The sequence below is a fragment of the Setaria italica genome, chromosome V (genome assembly GCF_000263155.2).
Source record: "Setaria italica strain Yugu1 chromosome V, Setaria_italica_v2.0, whole genome shotgun sequence".
NCBI lineage: Eukaryota > Viridiplantae > Streptophyta > Magnoliopsida > Poales > Poaceae > Setaria > Setaria italica.
Genome location: NC_028454.1, coordinates 31319327 through 31332858, shown reverse-complemented (window position 1 = coordinate 31332858; position 13532 = coordinate 31319327). Strand labels below are relative to the sequence as shown.

General features: G+C 45.6%; 2 protein-coding genes across 2 annotated transcripts; both read left to right on the top strand.

The window, feature by feature from the left end:
• Positions 1–4301: 4301 nt before the first annotated feature.
• On the top strand, positions 4302–9239 carry LOC101768032 (receptor-like protein kinase HAIKU2). Its single transcript, XM_004971991.1, has 2 exons — positions 4302–5514; positions 8980–9239. Exons 1-2 carry the CDS (start codon positions 4302–4304, stop codon positions 9237–9239), a joined length of 1473 nt encoding a protein of 490 aa, XP_004972048.1.
• On the top strand, positions 9237–11103 carry LOC111257350 (zinc finger BED domain-containing protein RICESLEEPER 2-like). The gene is made up of 4 exons (XM_022826704.1): positions 9237–10095; positions 10172–10228; positions 10781–10829; positions 11049–11103. The coding sequence occupies exons 1-4, from the start codon at positions 9333–9335 to the stop codon at positions 11101–11103; spliced, it is 924 nt and encodes a 307-aa protein (XP_022682439.1). The 5' UTR covers positions 9237–9332.
• The last annotated feature ends 2429 nt before the right edge of the window (positions 11104–13532 follow it).

Here is a 13532-nt window from a genome sequence, read left to right as displayed (position 1 = left end):
ATCCCCTAACCCGTGTCGGGCCCATTTCCTTTGGTGCAAGGTTCCACAGACCCGGCCTCTGCCGTTCTGTGACCACGCTTGCCACCACGTGCGACAACCAGCAGGGGAAACTCCGTTCCAAGAACAATGGGGCGACCGCTCACGTCTAGGTTCAATCCGGTACTAGGCTTCCTCATCCTATACTAAGTATGAGGTTAGTACTTTCAAACACTTGATCACGAACACCACCACTGTCGGGCCTTAGTCAAGTTTCATAGATAGACGGGGCGATCAACCGACCACCAAAGAGTTACCCAAACCCTGCCCCGTCCATCGTCCTTACAGTTGTAACAGAAGGGTAGACAACCAACTCCTACAACTCGCGAGTGACAGGAAATCACTCGACTTTTACCGCTTCCTATTTAAGCAAGCAGCTACTCGGTCCAACAGCTAGTGTTCAGATCAGGGAAGCTACGATATGCGTCTAGGGTTCCAAACAACTCCTATACGTAAATGCACAAGCATGTTAAAGAAGGCATGCGCAAGTTTGGTAAAACAACACAGGGTTTTCATGCAACCGGGGCTTGCCTTCGAGCAAGGAGGAAGAGAACTGCTCGACTTCTGGGGCGGCTTCGGATTCAGAGGGCAGGAGCTCAGCTACACCGTCGTCTTCTGGCGCCGGGTGCAGCTCGTAGAAGCCGTCAGCGAGATGCAGCTCTACACGAATGCAATGCATTAGTTAGCATAGACAGTTATTTCAACAGCAACCCTTGCAAGTCTGAGCCCAGAAACTCGCGACAAAAAGCAGGAGGGTGGGAAGGTTCAAGGGAGCTGGTGGAGATCAAGAGGTAAGGTTGGAGAAAAGAGCTTATGATCTGACCCCCAAACTAGAGGGTTGGTGTGCTAGGGATCCTCAGACTCAACGCTGAAAGGTTCCCAAGTTTTACACATACCCCCTTGTTTTGAAGAAAAAGATTCAGCCGAGCCCTCGGGCGAGGCGGAGAAGGGTCGGCGGAACAGACAGGGTCGGGCGAGACGGAACCGGGGTCGGGCGGATAAGAGGGGTCGGGCGAAGCGGATAGGGGTCGGACGAGGTGGACCAGGGGTCGGCAGCTTACCTTCTTCTTACAAGGAACGCTTGGGGTCGGGAAGAAGCAGACTTGGGTGGAGGGGCTAAGGCTTTGAACATCGGCTAGGTCCGGCAGTGCTCCGGCGGCGGCGGTGCTTCTTGTGGATCACAAGTAAGCTCTTACGCAGCACAGAGGAGCAAGCGGCTGGCTGGCTTGGGGAAAACGGTGTGGATCGGAGAGGAGAGTTCCTCAGGAACTTAGTGGGGTGGCACTGGGAGCTCGAGCAGGGAGCAAGCGAAAAGGCGGAAAGGCAGCAATGGCGAAGGGAACTCCGGCGGGGCTCGCGCATTTCTTCTTATAGCGGCGCGGGAGTGAGAAGGGGAGTGGCGCAGGAGCGAGAAGGGGAGCGGCGCGAAGGCCGGGGAAGAAGCAATGGAGTGCTTTGCCTGGGCGGCGATTGAGCGACGAGGGCGGTGGAGCAGGACTTCGGGGATGACGCCAGCGGTCATTAGGCTCTGGCGTCAGGGCGGCGCAGGAGCGGGTAACTCGGTGGTTGAGATTTGGCGGAGGCGGGCGTCGTCGTGCGGTAGAGTTGATGGAAGTGACCGGGTTAACGGCGCTAGAATCGAGGGCGCACAGGTGAGAAGACAGGCGGCCGCGGGCGCGCAGAACAACAGATTGTCGGGCGGCTTCTGACAGGGCGGGGAAAGGAGCTGTCGCGGCCGTGGCCAGGGTTGGCGGAGGAGGAATCGTCGGGTAGCGAAGAACAGGCGGCGCGGTTGTGTCGAAGTGACGGAAAAGACGGGCGACATCGGGCTCTGCGGCCGGGATCTGGCGATGTGATGATGGGCGCGGGTGGCGAGGTGCTGCAGAAAGGTTGCAGAGGGGCTTCCGCTGCAATTGGGGAAGGGGCGCGAGAATCCATTCGGTCGCGGGCCAGAGACGAGGCGGAGCGACAGCGTCGGAGAAGTTGAGCCACGCGGCGGGGAAACTCTGGAGCGGGCATGCAAATCGAGTGCGCTTGTTGCGGGGGATCTGGGAGAAAAGATCTCGTGGGTCCCCGGGTCAGATTACAGGGAGGTGTTGGGGAAGACTTAGAAGGATCCTGCGGTGAGTTGGGGTCGGCGGGGTCAGAACTGGAGACCAGCGGAGAGGGGTCGGGTCTCAGGGTCGGGACCGGTCTGAAGGTTGATCACTTAGGCTTGAAAAGCTAAGACAGGTGATCAGGGGCTCGGATTAGGATTAATCTTGGAAGATTTGGGGTCGGTCGCCACAGTAGTGTGGAAGTTGAAAGAGCATATGGCAAAGGTAAAATGGAAGGGATGTTTTCCTCTGTTATTATAACCATGGCGTAGTAACAGGAGCCGGAATAAAGGAATATTCAGGTTTAATGGACCCGAAAATTTCGCACCTGATTGGCAGTTACCTCAATTTTCGGAAGAGATAAGGTTATTATTCATAGATGGTCACGTTGACCAAAGGTTGACCTTTATACCCATCAAACTAGTTGGTAAAAGGCTCGGGGCTGTGTGCCACGTGTCTATCGGCAAAAAATGTTTTTTCTTTTGGGTTTTAAGAGGAAAATGATGCAAATTACAGATTGACCCTCAGCTTGATTCTTCGATTCAACCTAAGGTTTGGGGGCTACTCCATATGGAGTGCGACTTTTGTCTCACTTCCATATAAAATTCAGAGATGAAGGATTCGAGACTAAGTTAAATGAGGCTTGAGCATATTCTAGCCGCATGGCAGTGCTCGCGTACCTTTGAAGAGTGAACTCAATGAAGTACTCAAAGAGCACCAAAACTAGTTGGTGAAGTCTACAAAAGTACTCAAGACTGCTGCATTTGGCTAAAAAGTACTGGGGAGCTTGTCGTATATACATTTATGGGCCCACCAGAAGGTTTGGATATTCTTACATACAGGGTTGGACACCGAGATGTATCTGACATGGAGACTATGGCGCAGGACGGCATAGTATACGTGGCAAGACAGGAACTAGTCGAGGATCAGGAGAAGTACTCGTAGCATTCAGAGTAGGACTCACCTAGTCTAGTATTCTTGTAAAATAACTGACCTGTAACCCTGCTCCTGGCAATATAAGGAGAGGCAGGGACCCCCTCCAAAGCAATTCAATCCAACCAACACACAGGACGTAGGGTATTACGCAATCTAGTGGCCCGAACCTGTCTAAATCGTGTGTCTATTTCACCTTCAAGTTCCTGATCTCGGCGAGCCCCACAAACCAAACACTACTCGGGCACCCCTCTCGGTAGGTTGTCATGTCTAAACACCGACAGGAGGAGTTATGATTTGAAATTATTTTCATCTGGTTTTTCTTTGAGATTGATCAAGGAGTGGAGATCATGAGTACACGGAGTCAGATGCAGTTGAGCAGTTGTGAGCTATTTTTGTTGCACATTTTTTATGTTTCAAACGTTTGATATCGATGTTGCATATGGTACTTTTCAATGTTGAGATGGGTATATAGTTTGGTATTATGAATTCAATTCTTTTTGGTGCACATGATACATGTTTCAACTGAGTTTTGGCACTAAGCATGCCTTGTGGAGGAGGAATTCATTGGAGGATTGCTCGCGCTCAAGCTTGTGTGCCTAGATCAGGATGACCGGTGACCAACCACAACATCGTCATTTTGTTGAAGCTGGAATTTCTGATCTGGTCCGGACGCTAGCAGCTCCATAAAAAATAAAGTTGGAAGCTGAGCTGACCACGTCGTGCCTCGCGCACACGCTCACACCAAGGATACCACGCTGTCGCCTATTTTTTTATATATATAAGCGTAGGGCTAGCAGCTCCATAAAAAATAAAACCCTTGTTTAGTTCACCCCAACTCCCAACTTTGGCACTATGCAAAACGAAGATTCTCCATCACATTAAACTTGCGGTACATGCATGGAGTACTAAATGTAGACGAAATTAAAAACTAATTACACAGTTTTGTTGTATTTTGCGAGATGAATCTTTTAAGCCTAATTAGTCAATGTTTAGACAATAATTTACAAATACAAACGAAACACTACAGTGTGCTACAATATTGTAACAGTAATTTGGCACCTTCAAACTTTGACAACTAAACAAGGCCAAAGTTGGAAGCTGAGCTGACCACGTCGTGCCTCGCGCACACGCTGCCGCCTATTTTTTTTTATATATATAAGCATAGGGCACTTATTATTTATATCCTCGTCCCTCCGCTCAGATCACACGCCGAGGAAGCTTACGAGAAAAATAATGTCAGGGTCGAGCACCAGCTGCCGCTCCCCCCTGCTGCTCGTCTTGCTTCTCTACCCCCTTGCCGGCGAGTCCCAGCACACCGCCGCGGCCGGCGGTGAGTGCGACACGCTACTCGCCGTAAAGAAGGACTGGGGCAGCCCTACGCAGCTCGCGTACTGGGACCCCGCCACCGCCGCCAACCACTGCACCTGGAAAGGCGTCAGGTGCGCCGGCGGCGGGATTGTCACGGAGCTCTCCTTCCCGGGCCTAAACCTCACCCGCCCGGTCCCGGCGTCAGTGTGCGCGCTCAAAAACCTCACCCGCCTCGACCTCTCTTACAACACCCTTACCGGCGCCTTCCCCGCAGCCGCACTCTACGCCTGCGCGCAGCTCCGTTTCCTCGACCTCTCCAACAACCACCTCTCCGGGCCCCTCCCGGCCGACATCGATAGGCTCTCGCCGGCGATGGAGCACCTCAACCTCTCCACCAACCTCTTCATCGGCGAGGTGCCGCCAACGATAGCGAGACTCACGGCGCTCAAGTCCCTGCTGCTCGACACCAACCGCTTCAGCGGTGCGTACCCGGCGGCCGGGATTAGCGAGCTCGTCAGGCTCGAGATGCTCGCGCTGGCCAATAACCCGTTTGCCCCGGCTCCCGTGCCACCGGAGTTCGGCAAACTGACCAAGTTGAACTACCTCTGGATGAGCGGCATGAACCTCAATGGCGAGATCCCCGAGGCGTTCTCCAGCCTCACGGAGCTCAAGGTGCTCCGCATGTCGTCGAACAAACTCACCGGCAAAATCCCGGCGTGGGTGTTGCAGCACGGGAAGCTCGAGTACCTCTACCTGTTTGGCAACGGCCTCTCAGGTGAGCTGCCGCGAAACGTCTCGGCGGTGAACTTGATTGAGCTTGATTTGTCCATGAATCATCTCACCGGAGAGATACCGGAAGCCTTCAGGGATCTCAAGAAACTCACATTGATGTTTCTTTACCAAAACCAACTCACTGGATCCATCCCAGCATGGGTGTTTCAACACGAGAAGCTCGAGTACCTCTGCCTGGACGAGAACGGTTTCACGGGCAACCTGCCGCGCGATATCACGGCGACCAACTTGATTTTGCTTAATCTGTCGAGGAATCAGCTTACCGGAGAGATACCGCAAGGCTTTGGAAATCTAAAGAACCTGAAAAGGTTGTTTCTTCAGAACAACAGGTTCACCGGCACGCTCTGTTAGTAGCGAGTGGCTTGACTGAAGCCATCTTATTGCTATTTTTCGGTTGCCGTTCTTGTCCCTTGGAAACCGTGCTCCTAGTTGGGTGGGAGATAATTTGACTGGGAGTTGACGATCATGCATCTTGCCCAGAGCCAGTGGGCTGGCAGAGGCCATGCCCCCCTAATGATCCAAAATGTTTATAAAATTTCTACTTACTACTTAACAAGTACTCATCTAGCTAGGTCTTTTAATGATGTGTATTTTAAAAAATTAGACTAAGTATAGTGGAGATGCAACATTTATAGCAAAGGATGGTCCTTATAGCAGCTACTCCCAAAGCAGGAAACTGTCATGATGTATATTTATTTTATAACTATGTCCAATCAGTTAAGTATGTCTTTTTCACTTGACTTAGCTCGGCTCCTAAGTCTAATTCCTAGCTCCGCCACTGATGTAGCCGCCTTCAGAGCAGCTCAACCTTACCATGATGGATTGCTGGTGAAATTCACTCGTATCTTGTACCATCAGAGCAGCACAAGCTTGTGAAGGCGGTGGAGCTCACGGCAGCTACCCCTCTCCCTCCAACTCATTCCCGCAGCTCGAGCACCTATTGCTGCCGCTTAAGCATGGACGTGGGAGGAGAAAAAAAATAAAGGATCGTTTCAAAAAAAATAATAAAGGAGAAAATGATAGGAGATGTAAGACTGAAAAGTGGTCCAGAACTGCAGAATATCAAATGGTCACTGAATTAGTATCCATCTACCAGTATTTACTAGATACATAATAATTTGCTAAATACGTAGGTGGTCTTTTGAAAAGAAAACTCATACATGTCACTATGTACACCAGGTCCTCCAAATATGCATGATTAATGAGCTAGTAATCATATTGCCATAGTCGGGTGAGTTTAATGGTCACAATTTACATTTTCAAAGTATGATGGTCAAACCAAAACACGCTAACACGTATTGGCCGGTCATGCATTTCACTTTTTTCCAAAAAAAAAAAGAGAAAGTAATGGAAACGTATTTCTTCTAATTAACCCTGCAAATGGTTTGGGCTGAAATAACTTTAACAGTTTGGATTTTACTTTGGACTTCCTTAGCTTGGGTGCTAATGGGCCAACACTGCTAACAAATTCACTTGGTTTGGGCTCCACCTCCCTAGCAGTTTGGCGTGGTGTGGTGAGGGATAGTTATTATTGGAGTTCTAATGGGTCGTACCCGTGGGTTCCAACTGCTAAAGAATCCGCCGACCTCCGCCTCCGCCTGACCGCCTCCCTCCCTCGCCTCCCTCCCTCCCCCTCCCGAGATCCCGCCGCCGCCACCTCCGCCTCGCCTCGCCTCCCTCCCTCCCCCTCCCGAGATCCCGCCGCCGCCACCTCCGCCTCGCCTCCCTCCCTCCCCATCCCGAGATCCCGCCGCCGCCACCTCCACCTCGCCTCCCTCCCTCCCCATCCCGAGATCCCGCCGCCACCACCTCCGCCTCACCCATAAAAGCACCAGGCCACGCCTCCCACGGTCCCACCCAACCTCGGGAAGATCCGGCAGTGAAGGCTCTCAAGATGCGGCGGCGGTGACGGCAGTGAAGGCGGCGGCGGCGGCGGTGAAGGCAGTGAGTTCTCTATCAATCATGTGAGTTCTCTATCAATCATGATCTGTGCAGCTGCGGGACAAAAAAAGAAGTAGGAAACTTAACTTTCAGTCCACAAATGTCAAGAGCGGCACATCACTTTTGATGGAAAGTCTTCGATTTTGTGCTTAGTTTGCTAGGTAGCTATAGAATGAACTTCAGCTAAAGTATAAACTCTGATTCATTTGTCTTTATGGAATATGGATACCTGGGATGGGATGATATATCTTTTTTTATCAATATTTGAACAGAATCACAACAGGACATGCTGGCATCAACACTGAAATCTTTAATGGTGAATTTTGGATGTCCACTACTTCACTGTATAAATATCTGCTTTTTACATATTGAATTGTAGTTTTCCTCGAGCAAATGAGAGCTAATTGAGATCTTCGGCAAATAGCTTACCTATATGTGTACATTCTTTTGCATTCGTGTCGATGATTGTAACATAAAAATGGCTCAAGTTAATATGCATTCGTGCTTATGTGCTGTGTAGATGGGGATGGCACATCTGAGGAGTTTCTTTCAAGTCCAAATGAAGAGTCCTCGGAACTGAAATTTGATTCTGGATTCCACTCCCGCATGGTTGGGCAGACAATCTATTGACATTTCTATATGTTGCTATAGGTATATTCTTGCTTTAGGTGGTAATTTACTTTGCAGTGGTTTCATGTATTACCATCTTTGTCTGCCCGTGGTTGACTGGTGAATTGATTTATAATCAAATCTCTTCTTCTCGAACATATAACCAAACCTCTGAACATGGCTTCTAGAAACCTGCATATGTGTTTGTTTTATTCTTGTTAGTATATCTGATTATGTTCCTAGTAATAGTTTCGGAAATGATGGCAGAATCAGTCCAGTTACTGCTGAAAGGAATTAACTCCTGGACTTAAATAATCAGTACTCAACCTGTACACAAGAAAGGCATTAACTTGTAACCATAAGTATAAATCAAATCTGCAGCTAATCATTTCTCTAATAAGTTCTGATAAGCCATAAAATTGTTAGGGATTCTTCAACATGTCTCTTAACACATCAGAAAGCTCTGATGACTCTAATTCAACTCAAACACGTGCAAAAAGGTCCAAGGTGTGGGAACATTTTAAGCAGAATCTTGTGGAAGTGGATAATTGTTTTAGAGTTGTTTGCAAGTATTGTCAAATGCAGTTAAGCACCAAATCTGGAACTAGTAGCCTTAGAACCCACATTTCTCAATATTGTTATGCAATTGGGGAAGCCGAGAGGAACAGATTCATCGCAACCTTAAAGAAGCCAATAGAGAATTTTGTGTTTGACCCTCATTTTAGTCGTGAGCGTATGATAGAGTTTGTCATACATGCTAAAATCCCATTTAACAAGTTTGAGGATCCATACTTCGAACCATGGGTTCAGTCCATGCAGCCAACTCTAAGTGTTGTGGGACGACAAACTGTTCGCAATGATTGTCTAAAGAAGTACCAAAGAATGAAGCAAGATATTCAGAATAAACTTGAAAGCCTAGACTCCCATGTGTGCTTGACATCGAATTTGTGGACATCAATTCAAAACTTAGGCTACATGGTTGTAACAGCTCACTATATCACTCCTGACTTCAAGATCAAGAAGAAGATAATAAGTTTCAAAGAGGTCAAATATCCACACATAGGGTTTGCTATCGAAGAAGCACTTGTCATCTGCTTGACTGAGTGGAGCATACGAAACAAATTGTTTACTCTCATAGTGGACAATGCTAGTAACAACAACACTGCATGTGACCTGTTGGTAGATACTCACAAGTATGAGTTGATGCTTGAGGGTGCACATTTGCATGTGAGATGTTGTGCGCATATCCTGAATATTTTAGTTCAAGATGGGATGAAAATTATTCATGAGGGGATAAAGAAGATTCGGGAGCTCTTGAAGCACATTGTCTCTTCGCCCTCAAGAATGCAAGCTTTTAATGAAATTGCAGTGGTGAATGGTCTTCCAACAAAACATGGTATTGCTCTTGACATACCCAACCATTGGAATTCCACCTTCAAGATGGTTGCAGAAGCAATAAAGTACAAGACCGTCCTGAATAGCTATGCAAATCAACATGCAGAAATTCCTCCAAATGAATAAGAATGGAGCACAGCTGATTCAATCTGTAAGTTTCTTAAAACTTTTGAAGAGGCTACAAAAGCAATATCGGCTCATAGGAAACCAACTTCATACATGTTCTTGCCTTTAATTGTTTCAATTTGGGATGCCTTGGATAACCCTTCTTGGCAGACAAGTGTGACACTACAAGGCCTGGCTGCAGCCATGAGGATCAAGTTTGAAAAGTATTGGGGTAGAGATTTTGATGAGTCAAACCAGCCTATTGCTCGCAGAAATAAAAAGGATTATGATGTCAACCTTGGAATTGTTATGGCAGCAATGTTAGATCCGAGGGGAAAAGCAGAATATGCAGAGTTCTTCTACCAGAAGATTTGTAGCAATATAGATCGGATTGATTCAAGTGTTGATGCTGCTCTAGTTTGGATGAAAAAATACTTCCTGGAGTATGAGCAACGCTTGAGGAGAGTTAATGCATACTCTGTTACATATTCAAGTGAGGGCAGCATTTGTGTGGGCTCACTGGTGCTTGCGAAAAGGCAGCTAGGATCAGAATTTGCAAACTTCAAGTCAAGTCGGAGAAAGACTCGTCCACCAAAATCTGAATTTGATATCTACTTTGAAGAAGATTGTGTGGAAGACATTGAAAACTTTGACATTTTGGCTTGGTGGAAGGCACATGCTGAGAAGTTCCCGATCTTATCAGTTATGGCACGTGATTTCCTCGCCATTCCTCTTAGTACCGTTTCTTCCGAATCAGCCTTTAGTCTTAGAGGTAGGATTCTTGGGGAGTCAAGAAGCTCACTAACTCCAAAGATGTTAGAAGCCCTTGTGTGTGGGAAAGACTGGTTATTCAAGGAAAAAGATGCAGACAATGAAGGTATACCCTCATTCTGTTTTGGCATGTGTGCATATTTCCATGTTCATTTACTTACTATATGCTCATTATATTGCAAGTCAACAAATTAGTGAAGATCAGACTAGTGAAATGGTCACCTTTGTCACTCCATCAGGTTTTACACAACACATACATCCTATTTTAAACTTCCTTTATTTCTGTTTTAACATGCTTTATTTCTGTTTAAAGACACACTGAATGGATGGACTCATATATGTTCTTTTTTTCACTGTTTGCTACTACATGTAACAGTTTGAGTGTTTTTTTAGTTGCTAAGTATCAGTTGATCTATATTTGCATCTTGATGTGCTGTAGGCCTCGTGTAGCTAAAAAGCCTGGAGCTTTCAGACACTGAAGTTGGGAGCAATGGACTTCGACATCTCTCAGGTTTGTTTATGCTAGCAGTATCACAGGTTTGAGTTCACTGGTCTATTTAAGTCTTCTTTTTTTCTTAAATAAAAAAGGAACAAGCAGGAGTTCTGCTGTTCATATATTAATAAAGAAGAGGAGCAAAGGTCTATTTGAGTCTTGAATAGTTGAATGCATATTACTAGTATGTTGAATTTAAGAGGAGGTCCATGTTTACTCGAAATAGTAGATATTACTGCTGATTCTGGCTTATATTGCAATTCACCCTGTGAGTTGGATGAGAACTTGATCTATGCAGCTAATGGAGAGCTCATCAGGGTGATGCTTATTGCTTATTCTGGTTTTAAGTTAGTTGTTTCTAGTGTCCTGCAGAGGGGAGAGCAAGATGCTTGTAACATTATTTATCTTTTGGTCCCTGTACCATTGTTTGCGTGTCTGTTTAAGAGCTAATATAGAGATTGTTGTTAGGCATGTTGTCATGTTATATTTTGATCTCATTTGCTTTGCCTGATGTCATATGTCCTTCTTAATTACTTGGTCTCATTTTGATCTGTGTTCCTCTCCAGTTTGGCCACGCTCTGCTGCTGCTGCGTGCTGGAGGAATGCTGTGGCCTCTTCTGAGATTTTAACTCTTAGCTACTCCTAGTCTTGGTACTTGGCATTCAGTCCCAAGCAATTGATGCTAGCACTATGGAGCATCGTCTGAGTATAGAACCAGGCAGTATTGTGTCTTTGTCTATGCTTTGTAATAAAGGCTTTTATGCATCCTTTGGATTGGACGTCAGGTTTTTGGAAGAACATCCTGGCTTACTATGGAGTGTAGCACCAGCACCCGATCAGAGAACAAGCGTGAACAGCCTGTATATATATATGTAACATAGGTCTTTGCAACTTGTTTGACTACTAGTAGCTATCTAATGGGTTCTTATTGGGTTGTAACCATATTTGGCAAGCAGTTTGTATAACTTATGCACTAAAAAGTTTGAGGTGGTATGGTGCGTGATGGTGGAAGTTTGATTTGGAGTGGGTTAAATTTATATATTTGTGAGAATTGGTTGGTGGGTTACAGTTTGGGTTCCAACCCAATTAACAGGTTGACTTCTAATAAAGAAGAGCGGTGGTCAGAAATTGATCAGGGAATCTCCTCCAACGACCGTGTGTGCGGATTAGCATGGCCCATGATACTCGTATGTAGGAGTAGCAGTCGATACCTTTTCCATGGCAGCTTCCTTCAAATGCCCGCGCTTTGTTGGCTTCCAGGTGGTGTTGTTAGCCCACCTGCTCCTGACCGTTCCAAACCCTTACCTTTATATTCCCTCCATTCCAAATTATAAGTCATTTCAACTTTTTTTTAATTTTTTTGAGAGTCAAACTATTTTATATTTGATCAAAATTACAAAGAGAATCACAAAAATTTATGGCACCGAATAGATATACTATGAAAATATATTTAATGAAGAAACTAATGGTACTTATTTGGTATCATGAATATTAGCACTTTATTATATAAATTTGATCAAACTTGAGATACTTTAACTTTTAAAAAATTATAATAACTTGTAATTTGGACGGAGGGAGTATACGAGAACACCGCGAGGATCAGGACCTGGACTCCGTATAGCACACGGTGCAAGTGGCGCCATCGTGCCGGACCACAAAATTTGAGGGGCCTCCTAATCAGCGATTAGCCACACAAGTGCTTGTTACTTTCCACGAATCCACGTCCCGCCAAAGCAGACGCCGGAATCTCGCGACAACACCTGTGTTATTGGCCTCGCTTCTTGCTTCCTAGATATCTGGTCATCTTGTGATAAATACTCACCCTTAAATTCTATTAACCTTGAGTCATCACATTTGCAGCAAGGTTTGATTACAAGGAAAGCAAATTGTCCCTGTTTATTAGTTATCGTGAACTTCATCTTTAAGGCCCCGTTTGGATCATTGGAATTGAATTCCATCCTAATAATCATAATTTAGACACAAATTAATTAAGCTAATATAATTGTATGTGGAATATAGTTGTATATTATAGTTGGTGATATGGGAGAGATACTTGTATGCTGCACTTCTACCATAGAGAAGCGAGTCTAAGAGCGTGCTATAAGAATTGAATTCCATTCTAATAACCATAATCTATAGAATCAATTTCCATCTCCCACCCCATGAATTTAAGATAGGCTTATATCTAAACTTTGGAAAGTTGTGGAATGCCACATTCCAACATAAATTAGCCTACTCCATTAAATAGATTCCAATTCCTTGGACCCAAACGGGACCTAAACGTAATTTAGCTTTGTTCTATTTGTGAATCATAATTAGGGAGCTTCATTACTTTGATAGATCTTTTTGTTAGTATGAATCTTACGGTACTTCTTATAGTACTATGAAACACATAAAGTTACATAATAAAATTGAAATATGCTTTGGTTATTGGTTTTCCTATATATAGGGTCCCATTTTGTGTTTCGCACCGGGGCCTCAGAAACTTTGGTACGGCCCTGCTTGGAGCCGGCGCCGCTCCGTTGCGTAGCTGGATCGAGCCTCGACATGTCTCCTTTCGTGTGATGGATCTTAGTTTTGCAGCGCATTTGAACTCTGTGGTGCCGAATGTTGTGATTTTCTATGCTCAATTTGTACAAAACATGGCTCCATTAGGTTATAATTTGTGATTTTGGTGATTGAATAACAACATAGTCATTGAGACTAATGGTTTTTCAAGCATATACCTTGTAGGTTTCATAGATCTCAAGAATGCAAATCAAACCATGACAAGATCTAAATGATGGTATATAGAATTATTCTATGTTATCCATGCGTCCATATGATAGTTAAAATCCATATGTCCAAATGATAGTTAAAATCTAGAGAAGCTGGACCTGGAGTCCTGGACGTGTCTACTTTGTTCGATCGTGTGATGTGTGATGAATCAAGTTGGGTTTGCAGTGCAGTGCGCTGTGTGGTGCCGAATGTTGTATTGTGTCACTTCGAAGCAGTAATTCTGAACGTCAAAAACTGGTGTTTGGAATTTTTTTTCGTTGGATGATGTTGCC

Bases quoted from the DNA above. Each gene is read 5' to 3' on its own strand.
- LOC101768032 (XM_004971991.1), top strand. From the start codon at position 4,302: ATGTCAGGGTCGAGCACCAGCTGCCGCTCCCCCCTGCTGCTCGTCTTG. The intron at 5,515-8,979 runs GTTAGTAGCGAG...TGAATATTTTAG, and splicing joins CAGGTTCACCGGCACGCTCT to TTCAAGATGGGATGAAAATT.
- LOC111257350 (XM_022826704.1), top strand. From the start codon at position 9,333: ATGTTCTTGCCTTTAATTGTTTCAATTTGGGATGCCTTGGATAACCCT. The intron at 10,096-10,171 runs GTATACCCTCAT...ATTATATTGCAA, and splicing joins AAAAGATGCAGACAATGAAG to GTCAACAAATTAGTGAAGAT. The intron at 10,830-11,048 runs GTTAGTTGTTTC...GTTCCTCTCCAG, and splicing joins ATTGCTTATTCTGGTTTTAA to TTTGGCCACGCTCTGCTGCT.